At 45.7% G+C, this 26,080-nt stretch overlaps 1 protein-coding gene across 2 annotated transcripts in view; it reads right to left on the bottom strand.

The window, feature by feature from the left end:
* Positions 1 to 543: 543 nt before the first annotated feature.
* FBXO21 (F-box protein 21) overlaps positions 544 to 26,080 on the bottom strand; it is a 44,158-nt gene continuing 18,621 nt past the window's right edge. The window contains exons 6-12 of one of the 2 annotated variants that reach the window (XM_084820388.1): positions 24,366 to 24,502; positions 23,881 to 24,017; positions 21,361 to 21,537; positions 15,465 to 15,597; positions 11,828 to 12,018; positions 8,445 to 8,602; positions 544 to 4,547 (exon numbers count right to left, since the gene is read on the bottom strand). In XM_084820388.1, the coding sequence (XP_084676514.1) occupies positions 4,372 to 4,547; positions 8,445 to 8,602; positions 11,828 to 12,018; positions 15,465 to 15,597; positions 21,361 to 21,537; positions 23,881 to 24,017; positions 24,366 to 24,502 (1,109 nt within the window). In that variant the 3' untranslated portion in view covers positions 544 to 4,371. The remainder of the gene's footprint in view (positions 4,548 to 8,444; positions 8,603 to 11,827; positions 12,019 to 15,464; positions 15,598 to 21,360; positions 21,538 to 23,880; positions 24,018 to 24,365; positions 24,503 to 26,080) is intronic. The other variant, XM_084820389.1, reaches the window with a different exon arrangement.

The raw sequence follows: 26,080 nt of genomic DNA, 5'->3' as shown, positions 1-26,080 counted from the left end.
TGTTCCAGTGAGGCAATCCTTAAGAAGAATTAAGACGTATTTATGGTGGACAAATCTACCTGTAGCTATTAGCCATGATAATTAAGACAGTGTTTAGAGGCAGTCTCTCTGGGAACAAACGAGAGCTCATGATCTTTAAGACCTTCTTGTGGACTTCATGGAGGAATCTAGCTGGACAGTGTTGGAAAAGACCTTTGATGTTCTCCAGCAGGCCTGCTCCGAAGTGCTTTAAGCTGCAATTCTATATAGACATACCTGGGAGCAAGTCCCATTGAACTCAATGAGACCTGCTTCTGAGTGAACATGCTTAAGATCAGGCTGCATGCCAATTAACAGAACTACTTTTAAATCTTTTCATCACTCCTAAGTTTAAAAACACACACATGTCCAACAAAATGGGAACCTTGAAGCAGGTCACCAAAAAGCAATTGGGCAGAGAGTGCATTATTACTATTATTATTCCAAAGAGGTTTACTGTTCCAATGCATTTCAGACCTCCGACAGGTTCTTTTTCAGAACAAAACAGAACATAAACCATGGTTTATGGATTTAAAAATACTCATGTATTCTTTAATTAAATTCTTTAATTCTCCAACATCCCTAGAAACAATACTATATTTACAAACAAAACTCCAGAAATAATTTTACACTGTACAAAACAGGAACATGTATTTCATAACAGCATTCCCCAGAAATGAACAAACTTACTCTGTACAGCCTAATTTGACAGTGCTTTCTCTTCATTCTCTATGATGAATCAAGGAGAAGTCAAACTCATGTGAGTTCTAGTCCTGATTGGAAACAGCTGTATTTCAAAGTAGTGTTGCAAGATGGAGAGACTCATTAAGTCCAGAGGGAGTCATCACATTTAACCTTACAATCCACCTGGCTTCTTTCTCCAAAAGAACCTTATCTGTTTATAACTTTCCTCTATAGCCCAGAAAGAAATTATCTCTTACTCTATGGGATTTATCTTTCCATTGTTGTATCAATGGTGCTTCCACGTTTCAGTGTTTGATGTTCTCCTCTATGAGGTCTGAAACATGTTGGAACAGTAAACTTCTTTGGAATTAAATATTTTTTTTGTCTACCCCATTGCTTTGTGGTGACCTCCCCCCCCCCCCACTGTATGAAAAAAATATCAATTTGGAAACAACATCGTAAGATTCAGGGCTTGATTTGCTTTTGGTCTCAGCCCTATAACCTGTTTTCTATGCCATGGCACAGTCCTGGAATATACAGCAGTAATAATGAAGAAAACTCCTCTGGGAATGCAGAAAGTACATTTCATTTTCAACAGAACCAACTACAAGCAATTCCCAAACAGCTGGGATTAGGTAGGGAGGCTTTAAGTAAGAGGGCTGCATTCCAAGCAGGCTTGAAGGCAGTAACTTACAAAAACAAAATAAACGTAACTATTGTGCATAAATTCAAGAACTATTGTATGACAGCCAGCAATACTGCAATCACTTTTAATGCTCATAATTCACTATTACTCTGCAATTGTTCCAATTCTATAGACTGGTAAATTACAGCCACAAAGGGACTTCCACATGACTTTGAAAAAAATAAGTTCCAATAACATGTTCCACAGTCCCAAAATTCATTCTATTTAAAATATATATAAAATGCCTAAGATGCACATTTATGTTAAGTTGTAGGAACCCCCTTTGTAGCCCTGTCAGACTAGCTGAATAAATAGCATACAGTTCCAAACAGTCTAGAAGATCCATATATACAGTCTGTAAACTGATGAGGTTAAGATTTTATTCCAGAGATATCATTGTGCCAAGGGGGGGAACCCCACACTTGAAACTCTCCTAAAAATAGCTCACTTTGTGATCAAAACTGCATACTGCATATTAGCTGTACAAATTCTATTGTTCTTTTTAAATATCATAATATTACGTGAATATTTATATATATTTTATATAGCACCTTTGATATGAAGAACAAGTTCTAAGTGCTTTACATACATACATACATACTACTGAGGACACCCTGGGAGGTAACACAGGCAAGCACCAGACTACCAATAGCACAGCTTTGGATCAAGGCCACACAACTAGTGTTAACTCAGGACTAAGACCCAACAGCAGGAGTCCTACTATGCTCAAGGAACTGGCAGCAGGCTAAAAGCAAACATTTGAGGCAGATGCATTATTCCCTTAATAAGCCTGTGGCAGTTCCCTTCACCCCAACAGGAGAGAAAGCTCAGGCTATATACTGCTAAAGTTCTGATCCCTCCAAGATAGGTTTAGGCTCATGGTGCACAAGCTGCATAGGATATGAGATCTCTGATCCAGGAGGCCTTTCCCATTCAGAATAAGTTTACTGCACATGCTTTCAGTGTTTCTTCCCCCTCCGCCCCCGCTTTTGTTGTAATTTGCATCATCAGCTTTCCTCGGCTCGCTTTCCCAGGGTGATTCAGACATTTACACTTCTTGCTTGACCATGCGAGGCTTCTCCCAGCACACCAGGGATGGGGAACCTCAGGGCCACAGGTCAAAGCTGCCTCTCCTGGGAGCTAGATCTGGCCCTCGGTTGTTCCCCAGATGGCCCTGGTTCCACCCTCTGGCCCCATCCGCTAACCCCCCCCCCACTGTTTGGTGATTTCTCAGCTTTTGCAGCGCCCCCCCCCCCGCTAAAAGGTTGAGGGAGCCTCTACTAAGGCGTAGTTACTAGGGCCCCTTCCCCTTTTCCCTTTGGCCCCACCCACCCAGAAATGAGGCCTCCAAGAGCGTCTCAGAAATCGAATTTGGCCCTTGGGCTGAAAGAGATCCCACACTCCTGTAGCACACGCTCAAATGTCGACGTGAATGCGGGCAATCATGGTTATTGGCTGCAAGCGCACGGGCACTTTTTTCATTTGATGTGACTATGAGCGGTTTCAGGTCAACAGCCATGATCGGCCACATCTAACTGTGACGTATGCATGTGAAAACCCGCACACACACAAACTCATGGAAAAATGACCTGCAGAAACAATGTATTTGATACCTTAACCAACCCCTCCAAGCTGTTTCAAGTCACCCCAGCAGATATGTAGAATTTCATAAGGAAATGTGCTTGCTAAAATTTAGGAAAACACAGCATGTGGTTATCCCGGAAAGAATGATTTCATAGCTACTAACAACGACATTCAAAACTAAGATCATAAAAGCGTATCATTGTATCCTTCGCCACATAATTACAACTTACTTATAGCGCCACTAAGGAGGTAATCCGGTAAGTATCAACTGCACTCTGCTTAGAGACGCCAGTTTAAAAATTACACGTTCCATCTTTGCAATATATGATTACAACATCTAATGAAATGTAGAAGGGCATGATCAGCCATTTAGCCCTGTGTGCCTACCTGCCACTCTGGTACTTGGACTGCAAATCAACTAACCCATGAACACTCCCTGATAACAAGGAACTTCAGTTGTTACACTTCCTAGTTTTTTCTCCAACAGGAATCCTGCTGGAACTAGAGAAAACACAGGATTTGTGTTTTAAGAAATACGCTACTGAACGCCATAGCACAGGTGGACACAGCAACAGGGTAATTGTACACCTACCTGAGCAGCCTCTTTGAGGAGGACATAAGTGGTGTGGAATAAAAGGAGAAGGATGCACACATCCAACCTGATCACACCAAATGTGGCATCCCCAGGAAGCCACCCTTGCTGCTGGCTGTCTGTGTGTGTGCGTGTATGTGCGTGCATGAGTGTGGTGGAATGGGATCTAAGAAGCCTCTGGAAAACAGAAGACTGATACAACCTTCCTATTTCATGTGACAATTAAGCTGTTTGTTAGAAAAAATGGGAAGAGATCATCTCAGCACATCCTCAAGATCTCTGGGCAAGGAATTTCTGTATCATTCCCAAGATTTTAGCACTGAACTGCTGGCTATAGGAAAGAGCATGAAAGAGGGGGGGAAATCAAACTGGGAAGAAGATAATGTTGTGTTATATTCAGGGGGATCTTAAATTACTATGTACAAAATGCAGACCTTTAAAATATTGCAAACATGACAAACTCTATCCACAAAATGTCGACGTTTTCCATCTCCAGGCCATCAAAAACATCCCCGAGTCAAGAAAAAGAGTTTTTAAAGTCCAGGAGTGGTAAAAAGGACTAGGTACTTCATACAATGAGGTCATTTCAGACAAGTAAGGTTTTGCCTCGACAATTTGTGTGTCCCACATTATTTCACTAGTGTTGGCACAGCATATCTGGGTGGTTACATAACACAAAAGCTTCACCACTAGTTATCAAGCAAAATGCGGTTCTAGGCAGGCCAAAGAACACTGGCTTCCTCACGATGCAATTCTCACAGCTGCTGTGTGAAGTTGTCTTTTACCCTCATAAAGAGATTTAAAAAGCTCATTCTTTGTTTTCGTATGTCTTTTGGACGGTCATGCGTGTAAGCGCCAGATCCTCAGGGTATCGGATCTCTAACTCTGCGTTTGCTACGTAGTGGGTACCAGCATACTCGGTAAAGTAGCGGCCAATGTCCGGGTGAGAGATTTCATGAGGCTCCATGTTATGTGCCAGGTTCTCTGCGAGAAGAAGAAAGAGCAAGTTACTATAGCCGTGAAATGCTGGGAAGGGATGGCTCATGTCTGTTGCTATTTGGGGACTTTGCTGTCATTTAGTTTGGCACCAGCTCCGGTGATACGCCCCTCTTTGTAACTTGGCTTTGTGAGTTCACTAATTACTAATAAACAAACCAGGGTAATAAAACCCTGACTGCTGCCTCTTCTAGGGAAAGGGAGCTTCAGGAGATCAGTTTTCTCAGCAGAGACATGGCAGACGGTGTGGGGGTGCTGATGTACACACAGGAACTGGAAGAACACACTACTACAGAGCTTGATCTGTGAAAGACGGTGGCCAAAATATGGTGTGTTTCCACAGTAAGCTCACTGCCAAAATCACATATGCCTGCATGCACCTTTACATTGTTACTGCATCTGAGATGATCAGCTGAGCAGGATCCAAAGTATGATGCAGAGTTGTGTCCCTTGCCAGTGGTTGATATGTCTGGGGAGTTTGAATAAGTATTCCAGAGAGGGAGGCTTCACATATTTAGCTGCCCTTGGCAGCCGGTCAAAGTTTGCCCTGGCCATAACTGTCCTCCGCCCCTGACAGGGCTCGGTTTTCAGGGAAAAGGCTGTGGCTCAGTGGCAGGGCACATGCTTTGCATGCAGAAGCACCAAAGCTCTATCCCCAGCATCAGCAGGGAGTGCTGGAAAAACCCCTACCTGGAACCCTGGACAGCTGCTGCCAGTCACTGTCGACGGTACTGGGTAGATGGACCCAGGGTCTGACTCAGTGTAAGGCAGCTTCCTATATCCTTCTAATGTCCAACCAGCATGACTATGGGGTGTGGTGTGGGGGGAAAAGAGCCCCCCAACTCCCCACAGCTCTCAGCTGGGGAGAGGGATGTGAGCTCATGCCTGCTGTGCTGAGCCTCCAACATGTTCAGAAAGCAGCAAGAAACTCCGCTGCTTCCAAAGCGTCCATCTCCAATGCTCAGCGCGGAACTGGGAGACCATTTCAGCTCTCTCCACTCGTTCAAGGATTCTGCCTCGAGATCCTCAAAGAGCAGGGGGATAGCCAAAGCTAGTGACACATGAGGGAAGAGTCCCCACCCTTATATAGGCTCGGTAAGGCTGGGAACAAGTCTGGATGCTCTGTTCTTCGCCCGAACAAAAGTGGCAAAGCAGCAAGCACATCTGTCTCTGGACCCTTGCACAAGACCCTCCGTTTTGGATTCAGACTGCTGGCTAGGTGCCCCTGCCAAAGGAGGGGAGATGGGTGTCTACAAGAGGTAGGGCCTTTTCAGTGGTGGCCCTCCATTTGGGGAATGCCCTCCCCAGAGAGGCTCGCCTGGCGCCTATGCTGTGGTCTTTTCGGCACCTTTCTATTTCCCCAGACTTTTTAGGGACATGTTTTTAGCACCTCTTTACATCTTTGGCACCAATTATTCTCCTCAAGCTAGCTTTCGACATGCTGACTTTGTACCGATTTTACGTCAGCTTGGATGCTTATAGGTTAGTTGCAGTGATACTGTTTTACTATGTACGTTCATGTTATTTTGATTATATGTTGCATTTTACTGTTTCGCAACGTTTGTAAACTGCCCAAAGGATGTTGTTGATGGGTGGCGTAAACATATTGTAAATGAAGATTGCTGAATCAATATGGAAATGCTCACTGTACCCTCCAAATAAGTAGCAGGGGCCTTGACCCTATCATATTTGATGCCATAGTTCCACCAAGCAGACCCATAGTCTCAAGGAGCTCCATGAACCAGCAGTTACCAGCTTCAAACTGCATAATGCTCAAGTCCTTCACCAGCTTCCCCTTTTTATGATTCCTCTTTCATGAGCTCAGCCTGCTTCCTTAGCTAAGGAGGGCTTCCTGACGCAAAGTCGGAGGGACCTGTGTAATATACACTGTATTGTGTGCCTCTGAGGTTATGGTTTTAGACTATGTGAGTCAGAACAAAAACTGCGGGGAGCGCGGGGGGGGGGGGATATACATTCAGTAATGATTTGCATTGTGGTTCAGAGCACCCTCTAGTGTAAGAAAGCAATACGATTTCTTCTAAGCATCTAAGGTGTAAATCAACCTTCCCCAACCTGGTGCCCTCCAGATGTTTAGGACTACATTTCCCAGCATTACTGACCACCGGCCATGTTGGGTAGGGCTGACGGAAGTTGAAGTCCAAAACATATGGAAAGCACCAGGTTGGGGAAGGGTGGTGCGAAGGCAGGCCTTTGAGGATTATCTTGTGCCTAACGTTTCTAATGTGAAAGAAAGCCATAGGCTACAGATTCTGTTGGTTTAACAGCCATCTCACTGCCCAGTGACAATTTGGCTGAACTTGTGGAGCTCATCTAGGGACTGGTGCTGAAATCTCTCTCTATGGGCTGCCCGACAATGGATCCGAGAGACTGATTTTCAAAACCCTGCTTAGTGTCTCTGTCACTGTTTTCCACTTCACTGACATAGCGGATGGTTCCATGCCAGCCATGCAGGTCCTTAAATATTTCAGCAAGCGCTGACCACACCTTTTCAAGTCTACATTGGCCATCAGAAGTACTAAGAACCAGGAACTTCTCAAACTGAACACCGACTTTGGCATGTAATACCATATTCTGCAGCTTTCTGTGCTTCCAGGCACATTTCTGGATGCTTGTTCCTTCAGCAGTGACTCCAGTGTATTCCCCAGCTCCAACTTCATAGAATCGTAGGGCTGGAAGGGGCCAACAAGACCATTGAGTCCAACCCCCTGCTCAGTGCAGGAAGCCTGATTCCCAGGCAGTCTCCCATCTAAGTACTAACCACGGCTGACCCTGCTTAGCTTCCGAGATCAGATGAGACTGGGCGCATCCAGCCCTTTGCTCGACTTCATAGAATCGTAGGGTTGGAAGGGGCCTACAAGACCATCGAGTCCAACCCCCTGCTCAGTGTGGGAAGCCTGATTCCCAGGAACATCTGGCTTGCTTCTTGGCTCTGACTCCTTTGTTCCACAGCTCTGACTCCCTGGCTTGCTCCTTAATTCCAATTCTCTGGCTTCCGGTTCTTGACTCCTGGCTCCTCAGACAGCTGCCTACAGCTTGGATATGACAGCTGTTACAGGGTTTGAGCTTCGTATGTGGAGAAACCTCTCTTCACTCTTAAGCAGGGGTGTAAAACCTGCATCCCCCAAGCTGTCTAGCAGCCCCCAGCCTCTGCTGTCGCCAAAGGAAGCGGGGACAGGCTCTATGGTTCCTGCCCATTTCTACCTCTTTTTTTGGCAATCGGGTTGGAGTGGCTGGGGAAGGGCGGGCGTTAAAGACCTTGATGCTGTGACATGGAACAGATACTGTTGCCATAAAACCAAGATCTGTTGCTGCTGGGGTGTGTGGGAAGGTGTGCGTGCACGCACACATGTGTACAGCCCCTGCCACCCCAGCAGACATCCAAAGCGGCCTTCGGGGCCAAAAAGGTTGTGCATCCCTGCTCTTAAGGGTGAGCCAGCGCTGTGGAACAAAGCCAGAGTCAGAGCCAAGAAGTAAGATAGAGGTTGGAGCTGAGGAATAAACTGGAGTCAGAATGGAAGGAACATGCACGCAGAAGCACATCAGAGCCAGGAAGATGTTACTGCTCAGGTGTGATCCCAGGCCCAGCAGGGAGTCCCTTACAGCCGTTTTTCTGTCCAGGAGGGCAGGATCAGTCCAGAGCCTGGGAATACTTCCTTGCTCAGGCAAAAGCTGCGACTTGCAGCTCCATGACTCACCATGTGAGGCAGCTGCACACAGATCCAAAGGCTCTCGGTGCTGGCCTCTGCTTCTCCCGACCATAGGTTTGTCAAGGGCAAATATTTACACAGCTGAAGTAGCATGCATTGCCAATCTGGGTTGAACACATTTCCACAAATGAGCAAGCTCAACGCTCTGCCTGCCTACCTTGGGCAGCGTACCGGCACGACCCGTCTTCCACCAAGACGTTGTAGAAGGGCTGGTGGGGACCATGCGGCAAGCTATGGACATTCATGTTGCGGATCCACTCATGCCCCATCATGCATGCTGGGTCCCAGCCATAGATCACACAGTTATAGCCGTATCTACATGAAAAACAGAGGAAGAGGGCACACAGCTCGATCGACGAGTGAACTTGAGGCAATCTGGCAGGTACACATGCTGGGGCGATCGAGAAGTGAGAAAACCGATGGCAGAAATAAATGGAAATGACAGGAAGGCAATATGACAGTTGAGACTGGTACCTCATGGCATGAAGGTGCACTTTCTCTCTCTCTCTGTCTTTTTCTTCAATGAAGCTCTGTACATGCATTGCAACTCGGAGCATGACGGGAGAAAAATGAGGAAGCCGCCAAATGCATTGAGCACCTGTTTAAAGCATTTTTACCCCAGTCTTCAGCCAAAGAGGCTCCCAAGAACAGCTTCCATAGGAATTGGGCAATTAAGAATTAATAGCTTCACAAAAGGCCTGCTCTTGATGGAGATGGAAATGGCTAGAAGTGGTCTGTTGATATGGATCAACACAATTGCCTGAACTTTGGAACTCTTCTTGGGGATGTGGCCTGCGCTTCAAAATTTACCACTACGCTAGTGTGCTTGTATTTTTTTTATTTTTTTTTTAACTCACAGGGAGGTTTTTTCTTTTGTTTAAATCTAGAGGAGCATCCTCAAGCACCAGCAGGCCAGTGTGGACTGTACCACACTGTCCCCTCATCCTTCTGCATGGGCAGACTACGCCACAGGCCAGAACTTTGCGTCATGTCCAAACCAAGTAAGAATAATCTTGTCAACACAGAAATGGAATGGTGTCCTGGAAGAGCTAATTTTAACCCTGTCCTTATGGTGAACAGATGGATAAAACACTTTTTTTCAGTTCGCTACGTGTGCAATATTTCCTTCACAATAAAGGATGCTCATCTATTTGGAGACGAGTTATGCTTGCTACATCCAAATCAGAGAGTTTTGGGTGTTTTTAGGCCGTAGCAAACTTTTGTGCATTTGACCTGGATTTTTGGGGGTGGGGACATCTGGGGGCAAAAAAGCCTTCCTTCTTTCATTTTTTGGGGACTCACTGGAACTCCCTTACACAGTGCTGGGTCCAGACGTTTGAGGGCCCTTGGGCAAGGCACCCCCACTGGGCCCCATCTCTGTGCGAGCCCACTTTCTTACCACAGTTGTCACCCGCTGTTCTTGCTCCTCTGCCTCTTTCTCATCATTGCCACCACTTGCTTGCTTGACAGACAGAGAGCCAATGGGCAAGTAGGCCGTGGCATCTCCTGCCCCTCTTTCTCACCACTACGACTGTTCTTTGGGCCAGAGCAAGGGGCAGGTGAACAGGCAGGTTGCAAGGGTGCAGAGAAGAGCAACCCCAGGGGGCTCTTGCCAGTGGGCTCCTCCTGGGCAAGGGCCCTCAGCATGCCTTTGATGCCTGCCCTGCCCTTGCAGATCTAATGGGCAGGCAGCCATCCTATTTTTTCTTCCCAAATGCTCCGTTCCAAGGGGCCCTGTGTGAAAAAAAATGGGAATCCCTCTAAATGGCTGAAACTGGGATTGGGGGTGGATGGGGGGGACTTTTGGCCTAGTCCTAACCCCCCCCCCCAGTCTTTTGATATGACTTAGAATCTACAGGAAACAAGCTTCCAATACAATAAAAAGATAGCTGTAATTAAACGTAATATTTAACGGCACGCTTGGGCAAATGCTGTTGCACCAGCAACGTTCACCACCGCTATTGCCTCTGGCCCCTCATGGGGAGGGGGGAATGGCCTGGTGGTGATGCTGAGGGGAGCTCTGGGACTGCACGACCAGCACTAGATTAATTCTGCTGGCCCCAAACCCAACATATGCATGTATAATTACGGTAGTAGTGCCGCTGAGTACAGGTGTGACACGTTGGCCCGGGGTTCTAGTTAATAAAGATGCATGGGCGGGTCAGCAGGCTGCCCACCAGCTAATCAGTTGCAGGGAGGGACATGGGCTGTGTGTGTCTGTACGCGCATGTGTGTGTTTTCCACTGAGGGCAGCTTGTCCATAGTCCCCAATACCTATAAAGCCTACAAAGCTCGGGACCACAGTACCTGACAGAACGCCTCTCCCAGAATGAACCGACTACTACGCTACGCTCTGCATCTAAGGCCCTCCTCCAAGGGAGGCTTGGAGGGCTGCAACAAGGGACAGGGCCTTTTCGGTGGTGGCTCCCCATTTGTGGAATAATCTCCCTGATGAGGCCCACCTGGCGCCAACATTGTCATCTTTTCGGTTCCAGGTTAAAACTGCCCTCTTCTCTCAGGCATTTGGCAGCATATAAGGAGTCTCTTGATTGTCTCCGGCTGATTGTTTTAAAGTGTTTTAGATATATGATGTTGTTGTGTGTGGTATTTGTTTTATGTCATTATGTGAATGGTTTTTATATTTTATATAATGTATTTTAATGGTTTTTAATTTTTGTGAACCATCCAGAGAGCTTCGGCTATTAGAAATATAATAAATGAAATGAATGACATGAAGCTGGCCTCGAATCTTACAGAAGGATTGCTGAACAGCAGAAGTCTCCGACTTGCCCTATTACTTGATTACTAAACACTGGAATGGACAAACTGACCCCACATAAAACCACTGTGTTTTGAGCTGACACCAAGGGATACAAACGCTGTATCTCTGGGGTTTGGATCTGTAAGAGTCCATTTTGGTCAGGGGTGCCGAATCTCTTCCAGCCCGTGGGGCGAATTCCATTTCGAAATAGCTCTTGGTGGCTGTGTTCCACTGGTGGGAGTGGCCAAACACAAAAGGGGTAGAGTCAAAATACCAAAACTACGAGCATATTTTAGCTTACGCTCTTGTTGCCCAGTAACTAGGCAGTGAGCCTGTGTACACCGGTTGTGGGGGAACATGGGTGGGAGGGTGCAGTTGTGCTCATACCCTGCTTGTGGGCTCCTGGTTGACAGCAGGTTGGCCACTGTGTGAACAGAATGCTGGACTAGATGGACCTTCGGTCTGATCCAGCAGGGCTCTTCTTATGTTCTTAACTAAGCCATAGCAGAGGCATTTCAGTCTTTCAGAATGGGGGAAAAACGGCACAAGATCTGGGAAACCCCCGAATGATTGGTAGTTGGGAGAAAGGCGGTGAGGCCAGGGGAAGGGGGCATGGCTTTCTGGGGAACCCTGGAGGGCTGGATCAGGACCCCAGTCGGGCTGAATTTGGCCCCCCGGCCTGAGATTCTGCACCGGATTTAGACATTCAAGGAACTACCTAACGCTGCAGTCACCTAGTGCATCCTGGAGAAGGAGTAGAAAAAGATGGGACAACTCACCTCTTATGTTCCATAATCAGGCCGACGGAATAGCAGACCTCTTTATGTTTCTCCTCGGAGTGGAGCTTCATGTCGGGCCCCGCTTCCTCTTTCCGACGCTCAATGTGTTCTAGCGTGTGCTGAACTAAATAGCCCACTGCACCATGCTGGGAGGGGTCCAGTGCTTGAATGTGCTGCAAGATGTCCAGAACCTTTGAACAAGAAGAAAAATAACGGACGCTTACAATTACGGCGATTTTGACTCGGTCAAGGCCTTTGACCTGACATCATAGACAACCATACTTATTAAAAAGGGGAGTTGTGGAACTGTGAATTTGCACTGAGTTCTCTTTTTAATATTTAATTTGTACTCACCCCGAAGACTAATTGGGCCTCTAAGGATGAATGCTTAAGATCATTTTAAGTAACTAACCTGCCTTACCTATAATATGGGTGGTTAAAGACGGACTTCTATCATCACTGCATTGATTGTAAACCATGCCAAGGGCATTTGCCAGTTGGGCGGTATATAAATCTAATCTAATCTAATCTAATCTAATCTAATCAACTAATACAAGTAATAATAGCAGCAGCAATGGAGAAAAAAGAAAATGATGCAACAACAACAAAAAAAGGAATATTTCAAGCTAATATAAGGTTGTCAGCAGGAAATACTTGGTTGAAAAGAAAGGCCTGTCCCAAAACATGGTCGCACAGCTCCCTCAAATGGTTATCTGGGACGTCGCTTCACAAAGAGTTCATTCTGACTGGGAACATGTAGGTTTTCCTGAACAATCCCATTTTTAAAATATAAGAATTTATTATACTATTTTCTACTCGTGCTTCTTGAAGCCTAGTGGTCTCCCATGCAGAGTGCTGACCAGGTCATGCTTAGCTTCAGCAACTCTGCAGCATTGGGTGCTTCTAGCCCAGAGGTGGGGGTCATGTGGTTCTCCAGATGTTGGTGGACTGCAACTCCCATCGGCCCTAGCCAGCATAGCCAGTGGTATAGGATGCTGGGAACTGCAGTCCAGTAACGTCCGGTATAGAAATATAACGAATAAATGAATGGAGGGCTACAAATTTCACATCCCTATTCTAGCCCATTCACGGAGCCCTGTGCAGCCCCATTTTCACACTCATTTGCTTTGGGTTATCATTTGATTGGGTCCTACTACCATCTTCCTGTGCCCCATCATTTCAGTGCAAACTATGAGCAAAGAGAAAGGATAAATCTATCACCCATTCACTGTTGATGACCTCTACACTCATGTGGGTGGGATTACAGGATGGGGCAACTATCCACATCTTCCCTTGTCCATTGATGCATATTGCAGAAGACTATGTTTCTGTGGTGCAGTTCATCAGTGGAGGGAGTGTGCTAAGAAGCTCCAAGCCCTTTCTTTCTTTTTTAAAAAATAATAATTACAAGTACCAACATACAATATATCTATATTTCTACCACCAAACAGTTCCAGAAAAAAGAAGAAGTGCCACAGGTGTTCGTAAGACATAAAACAGTGGGGGAAATATCCAAGCTTACATGGTTTATTATTCTAATCCACAAATTAAATTGTCTAACATTAAATTAGAACAGTGTCACAAACTTGGAAATAGATAATTCCAAGTACAGCACAGTTTAGATATTTCCATTTGTTCATAAACAAATCTAATTTCTGATATCCATCTCTGGTTCTTATATAAATCTGTAAATTTCATCTTTACTGCATGGTCCCACATTTTATAATCCACTCATCTAACTTTTGTATTTTTGCCTGTTTCCAATATTTGTCAAAGAACAGCTGAGCACCTGTTATCATATAGCTTGTCAGTTCTGCATTTTCTCTTATCACATCCTTTCTATGTGTTAACAAAAATAAAAGTGGGTCCCTGTAATGGCCCCAGGAGTGTAACCAAGTCACCTGTAGTTTTAGAGGGGCCTAGAGATCCATAATGCTTGGCTTAGGTTAATTATAAGTGCAATTTCCTTGCTAGTGGGCCGCTGAGCATGTGAGATGAGTCAAAGGTCAATAGCGTGGCCTCAGCACATTCCATGCTAACGAAGGCTAGTCTCTTATCAGGGCCTAGGATGTGCCTGAGAAGTGAGGCTATGTTTATGCTGAGTTACAGGTGGCTGTGCTGGGAAAGCTCTGATTGTTTTCCTTCTGAATAAGCACTGTTAGTCCATGCTGGGGATGAACGCTAATTAACGCTTGCTGCTGTCATGCTGCCTCACTGCTAACATACATGGTATAAAACCCATTGTACCCCTTGGTTCTGGGTTCAGAGAAGCTGTCTGATCCAACCACTGGGTATGCCTGTGTGCTGTAAGTACTCAATAAAGGCTCCTTGTAAGCAAACCTGGGTCTGGCCTGGTCTCGGCACCTCCAAACCTTAGCAGCCCATGGCTGGGGCATACAGTCCCAGGATAATTTCTCTAGGTTTCCTTACTTTGTTCCATTAGTTTTTGCAAGAGGGCAGATCCACCACATATGGTAGAAACCATTTGTTTCTTGACTTGCACAGCTTGTAACATCTGAAGACTCCTACCCTACTAAAAAAACCAGAAGATGCAGGCTGAGTTATGGGTGGAAACAGGGCTGCTGCTAACCTTATGTATTTATTTATGGAGGGAGCAATCCTATGGCCGCTAGACAGTGGCTAGACGGCCATAGGATATGCTGTTTTCCGGGAACCAACCTCCCCCCACTTCTGTGCTGTCTCTGAGGCAGCGCAGAACAGCCTCATCCTCCACGCTCGCAAGAGGAGCGCGGAGCGGCTGGAAAGAGGTGTGGCTGGGGGCGTTCTTGGGCCGGGAGGGTGTAGCTGCCTGTACGACACTCCATCCTCCCGTGGCTAGACAGCCACAATCAGCTGTCTAGCTGAAAAAGCAGGGCAGCAGAAGTGCGGAGCAAATGATCCCCTCCGTGCTTCTCCTGCCCTGCTTTGGATAGGCGGTCGCCTCCGAGTTCAGAGGTGGCTGCCTATCCCAATAGGATTGCTCCTTTTGTGGATTTTTAAACCCCCTTTCTGGATAGATTGTCTGCCCAAGTCAGTTTATGACAGCCAGTAAACCAAATAATACAATCATACAAAAAGAGCAACATTAAAATACGAACACACAAGATCACACAGACAAAAACAAATAAGTAAATCAAATAAAAATAACAACAAATAAAGACATTTAAATAATGGCAGCAGATAAAATAATTTAGGGACAGCAGCACAAATCATGCAAAATCCAACAGGAATACAAAGGTCTTTAGAGGCTGCCTAAATATTCAACATATTTCCCTGGGGAGGGTATTCTGGAGATGCAGGACCACCACTGAAAAAGCCCTGTCCCTGGTACTCACCAGCCTAACAGCTGTTGCTGATGGACCAGAGAGCAGGGCCTCAGACACCTATCTTAAGGCTCAGACAGGTACAGATGAGTGCAGGTGGTACTTCCTGATGAAGGAAGTATTACTGATAGCATGGTTGGTAAGGATGTGGAAAGGACAAGTTCAGGATGGCTTCAGCTTCACACAGAAAAGTGAAGGGAGCAGCAGAAGGGGAGACTGCAAGGAACCATCTCACCTGCGTTCATGTAATGCAGTCCCCTCGTAGCCCTTGGTATTAACTCTACATAAAATGAAGACATACAAGCCAAAGTTACCTTCTCTGGCCAGATTCCCAGGTGGAAGTACAGTCTAGCTTGGAGCATTAGATGCTGCACGTTGTCTGGATACATGGCCAGATACAGATCCAAAGAGTCTCTCAGGAGCTGGTAGGACTGATCCGTGCTTTCGCTAGCAAACAGAAACATTCAAGTTAAAGTTATACTTTACATATATGTTTGCTGTCATCATCATCATAAGACTGCTGAGATGCCACCTTGAAGTTCAACATGTGTGATGGACAAGAACTCCATTTTGTTAAGGAGTTACATTTTCTATGAAACTCTCCCTGCTTCTCATTCATAAAAGCAAGGAAATCCCAGTGTTATGTGCAAGTCTGACAGACAGCATCATTTATATTTTGCTCTTGGTTGAAATGCTAATAGCGCAACCACTGTTAACAGTTCATAATATAGATATCGTATGAACAGTCCTATGATGCCGGCATTCCTAGATTCAGAGAATTGGAAGGGACATCTAATCCAATCCTCTGCTCAATGTAGGAGGCAACTGCGGTATCCCTGATAGATGGCTGTCAAGCTGCTACTTAAATACCTCCAGTAAAGGAAAGCCCAACATCTCCCAAGACAGTGTGTTTCACTATCAATTAGCTCTTATCATTAGGACGTTTCTCCTAATGTTCCGCCAAAATTTGCTTCCCTGCCATTCCTACCCATTGGTTCTGGCCCTGCCCTCTGAAGGAACATATAATAACCCTGCTCCATCTTCTACATGACAGTCCTTCAGGTCTTTGAAGACCGCTACCATGTCTCCCCTTAATCTTCTCTTCTCCAGGCTAAACCTACTCAGCTCTTTCAGCCATTCCTCATCAATTTCCAGGCTCCTCACCATTATGGCTGCCCACCTCTGGCCACACTCCAGCTTGTCAATGTCCTCCTTAAAATATGGCACCCAGAACTGGACATAGTACTCCAGATGTGGTCTGACCAGCAGAGAACAGAGTGGAACTATTATTATTATTTATTACATTTATATACTACCCCACAGATGAGGCTCTCTGGGCAGTTCACAACAATAAAAGCCATAAAATACAACATGATGAAACATAAGACTTTTAAAGGTTTATAGGAAAGGAAAGGTTCCTCCTGTGCAAGCACTGAGTCATTGCTGACTCCTAGAGGGACGCCGCTTTCGCTGGCGTTTTCATGGCAGACTGTAGCGGGGTGGTTTGCCATTGCCTTCCCCAGTCATGACTACCTTTCCCCCAGCAAGCTGGGTACTCATTTTACCGACCTCGGAAGGATGGAAGGCTGAGTCGACCTGAGCCGGCTACCTGGGACCCAGCTTCTGCTGGGATCGAACTCAGGTCATGGGGAGAGTTTCAGTTTCAATACTGCCACCTACCACTTTGCGCCACATGAAGCTCTAAAGGTTTAAAAGTAGCATGTAAAACCAAAGTAAAACCCAACAGCAGTTACAACACAGGGAAAGCCTGGGTGAAGAGGTGCGTTTTTAGGAGGCGTTTGAAAGATGCCACATTTTCTGCCCCCCCCCCCCGAACTGCACGGGGGAGGGTTTTCCAGAGGGTGGGTGCTGCTACAGAGAAGGCCCACCTTCGGCGTACTTCATGGCAACATTCTGTTCATTTTGGAATGACCAGCAAGACCTCCTCCTCTGATCTTAGATGCTGCCTGGGTAGATATAAGGGAAGGCAGTCTGCTAGGCATCGTGGTCCCAAGTTGTTTAGTATGATAATATGATAATAACATAACCTTGTACGTGGCTCAGTAGCTAATATTACTTCTCATGATCTTTATACCAGCCTTGCAAATGATACTTAAACCCCACTCACTGCCTTCCTTATGTTCTTTCCAACACACACACACAACACCCCCTGCTCCATGTTTCCCCTAAGCGTGTGTAGTTATTAGTAAATGTGTCTAGTTATAATGCATCTGCTTCTCTCATCTGTTTGACTCATTCCCAGAAATAAAGGTGGGAGTACTGGTGCAGTTGCATTTAGTGATGTTGCCAACATTTACATTCAGCTGACTCAGAGTATGGAGCTGCCCAGCTTACAAGGCTCACATGACATTCGTGGTAAAGCGCATTCCAATTCTCCCCGAAGCCCTTCTTTGGCTTAGAATATAATCAGGACCAGTGTGCCTTCTTCCTTCACCCCTTGAATGCTGTGACAGCCACATCCCAAGGATAGTCTTTAGGATATGAATTGGGCAACAGGGGAACTGTAGGTCCCAGGGCTCCTTGAAGCAAGAGTGCTACTAAGTGCAGCACCTACGTTGCTGCCAAGGCGACAGGAACAAAAGGAACCATCTAAGAGAGGTGAGGTATTTTACAGTGTGGGCGGGTGGGGGGAATAGCGCAGTTTGCAAAGCCCAATCCCAAATCAAGCTAAGAGAAGTTCATCCATCATTAGCTGCCTTCCTTCAGCCTTACAGGCCTGGGAACCAGTGAAGGTGGGAGAAAGTATGGTACGTCTCTGTGCGCCCTCAAATCTTTATATATGTTATAAACTGCAAGACATACACTATGGTGGGACATGGGAGAGGGCTTTCTCTGCTGTGGCATGCCAGTTGTGGAATGCCCTTCCCTTGAAGGCCTGATTGGTGTAGACACTGGTTTCATTTCAGCGCCAAGTTAAAACATGGCTTTTCACCAAAGCCATCCTTCCAGTAGTTAGAAGAGAGATAGAAAGGGAAAGAAAAATACTACAGGTGAATGACTGGCTACAAAGATGGTGCCGACGAGAGAGATTTGGATTCTGGGACCATGGGCTATGCTTCCTGGAAGATGGACTGTTGGCAAGGGATGGGTTGCACCTCACAAAGGCTGGGAATAATGTGTTTGGCCATTATTGTTTGGCCACACAATAATGTGTTTGGCATGAAGAACTTTATCAGGAGGGCTTTAAACTGAATCCTACGGGGAAAGGAGATGTAAAGTTGGGGGTAATAATGGATGAAGGCTCATGCACCGCAACGGAGAGAATACTTCTAACAGCACCCAATAATAGTCTTCAGAAACATGTAGAAAGAAAGCCAGACTATAAAGCACATGGTCTTCAATGTCTATATACTAATGCCCAGAATATGGGAAACAAACAGTACAAATTCTGCAAAACATGGCCCCTCCAAGAAATTCCTGGCTTGTGTTGCAGATAACTTCCTCCTACAGAAAGCAGAAGAAGGAACTAGAGGATCAGCTACCCTTGACTTGATCCTAACCAACAGAGATGACTTAGTGGATAAAGTAGCAGTTATGGGAACTCTGGGGGAAAGTGACCATGTTATACTTGAGTTCTTGCTTCTAAAGGAAGCAAAACCTGAGTGTGGCCAAACGCGTACCCTGGATTTTAGGAAAGCCAATTTTAATAAACTCAGAACAAGGATAAGTAAGGTCCCATGGCGAGTGACCCTAATGAGAAAAGGACTCCAAGATGGGTGGGAGTTTTAAAAAAAGGAAATTCTCAAGGCAGAATTAAAAACAGTTCCAACAAGAAAAAAAGGTGGAAGACAACAGAAGAATCCAATGTGGCTTCACAAAAAGCTTAGGGATGACCTGAAAACAAAAAAGGACACATATAGGAAGTGGAAGGAAGGCCAAGTGACAAAGGAAGAGTACAGGCAGGTAGCAGAGAATTGCAGGGATAGTGTCAGGAAGGCTAAAGCTGAGTACGAGCTGAGGTTAGCGAGGGAGGCTAAAAGCAACAAAAAGGCTTTCTTCAGCTACGTGCATAGTAAAAGACAGAGGAAAGAAATGGTGGTTCAGCTATTAAATAAGGATGGCAAAATGATAACAGATGACAAAGAACAGGCAGAAGTGCTCAATTCCTACTTTGGCTCAGTCTTCTCCCAAAAGAGGGTCTATGAGCCCCCTGCCAAAGGCAAAGTACAGGCTGAAGGGGCAGGATTGCAGCTTGTGACTGATAGGCATATGGTCAAGGAACACCTCATTACTTTGAATGAGTTCAAATCTCCAGGGCCAGATGAACTGCATCCTAGAGTAATAAAAGGACTGGCAGAAGAACTCTCAGAACCACTGTCTATTATCTTTGAGCAATCATGGAGGACGGGTGAACTGCCAGATGACTGGAGGAGGGCGAATGTCCCTATCTTCAAAAAGGGCAAAAAGGAGGAACCTGGGAACTACAAACCAGTCAGTCTGACATCAACCCCTGGGAAAATTCTGGAGCAGATGATAAAGCAATCCATCTGGAAGCACCTTGAAAACAATGCAGTGATGACTCGAAGCCAACATGGATTTGTCAAAAACAAATCCTGCCAGATTAATCTGATCTCATTTTTTGATCAGGTCACCTCCCTTGTGGACTGTGGGAATGCTGTGGACATAATAAACCTCGACTCAGCAAAGCTTTCGACAAAGTGTCCCATGATCTCCTGATGAGCAAACTAGCTCAAAGTGGGCTAGAGGAAACAATGATCAGGTGAATCCACAGTTGGCTACAGGATCGGACTCAAAGAGTGCTTATCAATGGGACCTTCTCAAACTGGGGAGAGGTAACGAGTGGGGTACCGCAGGGCTCAGTCCTGGGCCCAGTGCTCTTCAACATTTTTATTAATGACTTGGAGGAAGAGGTGCAGGGAATGCTGATCAGATTTGCAGATGACACAAAATTGGGCGGGATAGCTAATACCCTGGAAGACAGAAACAAGATTCAAAGTGATCGTGATAGACTGGAGCGCTGGGCAGAGAACAACAGAATGACATTTAATAGGGATAAATGCCAAGTTCTGCACCTAGGAAAAAGAAACCAAATGCACAGTTACAAGATGGGGGATACGTGGCTCTGGCTCAACCACACTACAAGCGAGAAGGATCTTAGAATTGTTGTAGATCACAAGCTGAATATGAGCCAACAGTATGATGTGGCTGCAAAAAAGGCAAATGCTCTTTTGGGCTGCATTAATAGAAGTATAGCTTCCAAATCCCAGGAAGTACTAGTTCCCCTCTACTCAGCACTGGTTAGGCCTCATCTGGAGTACTGTGTCCAGTTCTGGGCACCACACTTTAAGAAGGATGCAGACAAACTGGAGAGGGTTCAGAGGAGGGCAACCAAGATGATCAGGGGACTGGAAACAAAGCCCTATGAAGAAAGATGGAAAGAACTGGACATGTTTAGCCTTGAGAAAAGAAGACTGAGAGGAAATAGGATAGCGCTTTTCAAGGACTTGAAAGGTAGTCACAGAGAGGAAGGCCAGGATCTCTTCTTGATCATCCCAGAATGCAGGACACGGAATCATGGGCTCAAGTGACAGGAAGCCAGATTATGGCTGAACATCAGGAAAAACGTCCTGACTGTTACAGCAATACGACAACGGAACCAATTACCTAGGGAGGTAGTGGGCTCTCCCACACTGGAGGCATTTAAGATGAGGCTGGACAGCCACTTGTCAGGGATGCTTTAACTTGGAGTCCTGTATTGAGCAGGGGGTTGGACTTGATGGTCTTATAGGACCCTTCCAACCCTACTATTCTATGATTCTATAATTGAATTCCCTAAAGTTGCACATTTTTAATTGTTTTAGATTTTCTAACTGGTATTCGTTTAATAGTTTAATATGTTTTTAGCCATTTAAATTATTCTTTTATACTGTTTAAATGGATTGTATCTGTACACTGCCCTGAGATCGTAATGATATAGGGCGGGATACAGATGTTTACAACAACCCTGTAAGGTAGAGCAGTATTATCCCCCCCCCCCCCCCCGGCAGATGAAGGGATAAGGGTAAATGAACAGGGCTTGCCTTAGGCTGCCTAATGGGGTTCATAAAACTGACAAGGTTTGAAACACAACCTTCCCAGTTGGTAGCTCAGTCTGTGGTATACTGGCACCCAAACCTGAGATTTCAGGTCTCCCAGAAGAGAGGTTTTGACACAGTGCCAGACTCTTACCGCTTTCCAATGTTTAACAAGTTGCCCACCATTCGCTGCAAAACTTCCTTTGCCGTCGCCACACCATAGAATTCCTCTGTCACGTGGTGTCCAATCAAGTACTCGCATTCTTTCACCGTGAGCTGCTTTCCCTTCCCAAAAGCGTCGATGTAAACGTAGTCAAAGATGTTTGGGCTTCTGAATAAAATGTCAAGGAAGGAAAAGCTAAGCGCGAGCCTTCTCCTAGAGTAACACGCTTCTCGCTCTAGATAGAACAAGGCGCTCTCTTACATGCAGCGATGGGATTGTAACTCACAGCAGCGGGTGTGCATACCTTGACATGTTACTGACATGCATGGGCATGTATGCCAACGTGGCTAGATAGAGAGGTGGAAGAGAAGGGTTGTTTTTAAGACATCACTCTCGAGGCACAGAGAAAGGGTGCACATTTTATATGATAAGAAAGGAGGAAACTTAGAGCCAAGCTACATATTATGTTAGGATGTGTGCGCTTATGAACATATAAAGCTGCTTTATACAGAGTCGAATACTGGTCCATCTATTTCAGTATACCGCTTAGATCAGCACCATCTAAAACATACTGACTGGCAGCAGCTCTCTAGGCTTTCAGACAAAGGTCTTTCCTAGCCCACCCTGGAGATGCTGTGGATTGAACATGGAATCTTCTGCATGCAAGGCATGTGCTCTACCACCAAGCTATAGTCCCATCTGTTATTTGGCTGCCCCAAAGAGACTGATCTCCCAACATGTTTTTAAAAACCAAAAGCAGCTGGGGGGGGGGAGGGTTACTATTTATTTATTTTAATTTTTTTTAAAAAACATTTATTAATGTTAATCCACGAGAGATCCCAGGGAAGCAAACATAGCACTATAAGAGAGCAAAACTGTGTAACAACAATCAAATGACAAAAATCAAGGCCTTAAAAAACAATTCAGTCGGCAAACGAATCAATTCATTTAAAAAGATCTAAATATTTTAAATGCCTGGGCTAAAAGGAATGTTCTGATTTGGCACTGAAGAGAAAGTGAAGTTGGTGCTAATCACAGTTCCCTTGGGAGGGCATTCCAAAGTTGGGGTGCCACCACAGAGAAGGCCCTCTCTTTTTGAAGGGCATTTCACCCACTGTTGGAGAAGGACCTTCTCTGAAGATCTTAATGCAGGGGTGGGTAACTTGCAGCCCCCCAAATAGTTTGGCCTACAACCATGATCCCTCAGAATTGGCTATGCTGGCTAGAACTGATGGGAGTTGTAGGCCAAAACATCTGGTGGGCCACAAGTTGCCCATCCCTGTCTTAACGCATGGGCAGGATGACACTAATTTGAAAGGGCAAGCTGTGCAGGGGCATTTAACCCCTTTCCTTCCTATCTAAATCATCCCATCTCTCCTCTTGCACAAGCTGCTATTTGCTCCAAGGAATGGGGAGGGAATATAGGCATGTGACAGGTATCTGTATCTTGCCCTCATGGAGCAAATACAGCAAATACTGATGAAACTCCACACCATAAAAACGTAAGAAGATACAAAGGGTCTTGCTGGATCAGACCAAGGGTCCAGCTAATCCAGCATTCTGTTCACACGGTGGCCAACGAGCTGCCCACGGGGAACCCACAAGCAGGACATGAGCACCCTCCCACTCATTTTATTTATTATTTATTTATGTATTAGGTTTATTAGCCACCCATCTGACCGGCTACCCGGCCACTCTAGGCAGCGTACAATACTAATAACAAATTTACATAATCAACTGAACAAAACAACATAACAAAACAACACTGCTCTAAAAAACCCTAACCCACTCCAAACGCCTGCCTGAACAGCCAGGTTTTTAAAGCCTGGCGGAAGCTCATCAAATCATGTTCCTCACCCAAACTTCAGCTTTCCAGCCTTGAAATAACATCACTGAACCCATTCTTTGAGTCCTTCAGGATGTTTGACAACCCCAGGCCCACCCTAATGCTGTCTAGAAGTCTCAAAGGCCAATTCATAGAATGAGGGAGGACTTTGTCTATGAGCATCAGTCTCTAGCAATTATTTTTGTACAAAAGAATGAAATGACACCATTTTAAAAAAAGTCTACAAAATCATGAAGAGTCAAGAGGGGTCTATGAGCAAAGGCTGTTTCACCCTCTGGAAATCTGCTACCACTCATTCCAGACAGCTGTGCTCTCACCGTCTTGCGACACCAGCAGAGCCCTCGGAGAACGAATTTATAACCTTTTGTTCAAGTGCTGGCCAGCTCTTATGGTTAATGAGATCGTCTTGTGATATTATTGATGACCAACTTCGATGTGGCAAGAAGCAGGGTGTTCTAATTGAATGCAACAATTTTTCTTTTGTAGCTGGAATATACACACCTTACCATTACTTCATCGTTTGGCAACTGTTAGCTAGAAAGCGGCAACATGGGATGCTTAAACATCTCGTTGCCTGAGATAGTTACCCCTCTCGCTCTCTTGCCAGCTCAGAAAACAGCTTCCCAGTGAAAGAGCAAGAGCCAAGTGGAATTTAAAAAGCTTACCCTTCTGTCCCTTGGCACCATCTGAGCAGAAAGTGACTGGGAAAGTTGACCGGCTCAAGCTGGACACCCAGCTGCCTGGCAATGGTCAAATAAAGTACTGACAAGCTGATTGGGATTCCTGTTCTGTGGATCAAAACCTGGGGGAATAAATGAGACAAACAATGAGAAGCTTATAAATGGTAGGCCCTTTGATTTGGGATTATATATTTGGTTTTGTTTGTTTGTTTTTAAAGAGGAGGGGGAGATCGGTTTACAGTCTAGCTGTACAAAGGATCGCTCTGTTCTTAAGAAGAGGAATACAAAAGGCCTCAGAAGACTGCCAGCAAACGTGGGGAAAGTTATCATATAACCACGGACAGCAATCTGTCTCTCCAGGTCAGTGGCCCAAACTAGCACACGTTGTGTATTCGTACACAAAACTCAGAAACGAGGTAATGGGTGGCTCACTTCTCCAGTTTGATTAGTGCAGGCGAGGGATGCTTTACCTGGCGGATGTATGAATTCAGAGAATTGTAGTAATCCACCTCGTTGCCTTTGTATTTTAATTGCTCGTAGAGTACATAGTTCAAGGCATCAAGAACCTGCCTCTGCAGATCTACCTGAGAGACGATCAAGGCCTCTCCTGAAACATGACAATAAGAGTTAAATAAGTTGACATAAAAGAGTGCCCATATTAGCACTTTTCAGAGATTATTCTAAATATATGGAGAAAGGAAAGCGGAATCATGCCCTCATTTATCTTACAGCTCTCACTGCCAGTAACGAAGCCTTACGACAGGCATTTCAACCTTTTAGAATGGGAAAAAAAACTGTACAAAAGCTGGGAAACCACCGAACGATTGGTGGTTGGGGGGAAGGGGCTGGGTTCAAGGTTGTGGCCCCCAGGGGAAACCTAGAGGGCTGGATTTGGCCCCCAGGCCTGAGGTTCTTCACCCAAGGGCTAGAAAGACCAACGGTCTGCCTCTTATGTTCCTACTGTCTCTTGTCTGTCCTGAATCGACTACCAATCATTGATCATTGGGTAATTCCAGTGTTATGGGGAGAGGGGAGGAAAAATGCTCTCTTTCTACACTTCTTCCTTCATTCCTTTGGACCACTCGCTCCCCCATGTGTCCTTCCCTTGGCCTGCTCTCTTTCTACACTCCTTCCTTCCTTCCTTCCTTCCTTCCTTCCTTCCTTCCTTCAGACCATTCTCTCCCCCATGCCTCCTTCCCCTGGCCTGCTTCCCTCCCCCCACAGACCATCTCCCCTCTTTTTTCTGGTGCCCTCCTTCTCCTACCTCCTGTTTCCTATGCCTTTCTGCCTGTTCAGCCAATCACTGCCAGAAGCTTCATCACCAGAAATCACAAGAACATTTAGAAGAACTGTGCTGGATCAGACCAAGGGTCCATCTAGTCCAGCATTCTGTTCACACAGTGGCCAACCAGCTGTCGACCAGAAAACCACGAGCAAGACACAAGCGCAACAGCACCCTCCTGCCCATGTTGCCCTGCAACTGGTGTACGTAGGCATACTGCCTCTGATACTGGAGGTAGCACATAGCTATCAGGACTAGTAGCCATTGATAGCCTTCTCTTCCAGGAATTTATCCAAGCCCCTCTTAAAGCCATCCAAATTGGTGGCCATCACTACATCTTGTGGTAAAAAGGTAAAGGTGTCCCCAACCAGTCGTGTCCGACTCTAGGGTGTGGTGCTCATCTCTATTTCTAAGCCGAAGAGCCAGCGCTGTCCGAAGATGCTTCCGTGGTCATGTGGCTGGCATGACCAGCCACATGACCACGGAATTCACATCTTGTGGTAGTGAATTCCATACTTTAACTATGCACCATGGGAAAAAGTCCTTCCTTTTATCTGTCCTGAATCTCCCACCAACCAGCTTTCTAGAATGACCCCGGATTCTAGTATTATGAGAGAGGGAGAACAAAATCTCCCTATCCACGTTCTCCACACTATGCATAATTGTGCAGCGTGGTCACACCATAGATTTGTATAAGAGCAGTATGATATTGGCAGTTTTAGTCTCAATTCCTTTCCTAATTATGCCTAACATGGAGTTTGCCTTTTTTCACAGCAGCTGCACACCAGATTGACATTTTCATCAAGCTGTCCACCACAACCCCCAGATCTCTTTCTTGGTTAGTCACCAATCCCCTTAGCGCTTTACCTATACAGGCTATGGATACAACTATGGAGCCTGTCT

The sequence above is a fragment of the Heloderma suspectum genome, chromosome 13 (assembly GCF_057233095.1).
Source record: "Heloderma suspectum isolate Gila_16-S chromosome 13, 16-S_ref, whole genome shotgun sequence".
NCBI classification, from domain to species: domain Eukaryota; kingdom Metazoa; phylum Chordata; class Lepidosauria; order Squamata; family Helodermatidae; genus Heloderma; species Heloderma suspectum.
The sequence above is the reverse complement of the archived record's forward strand: the minus strand, read 5'-3'. Positions and strand labels throughout refer to the sequence as shown.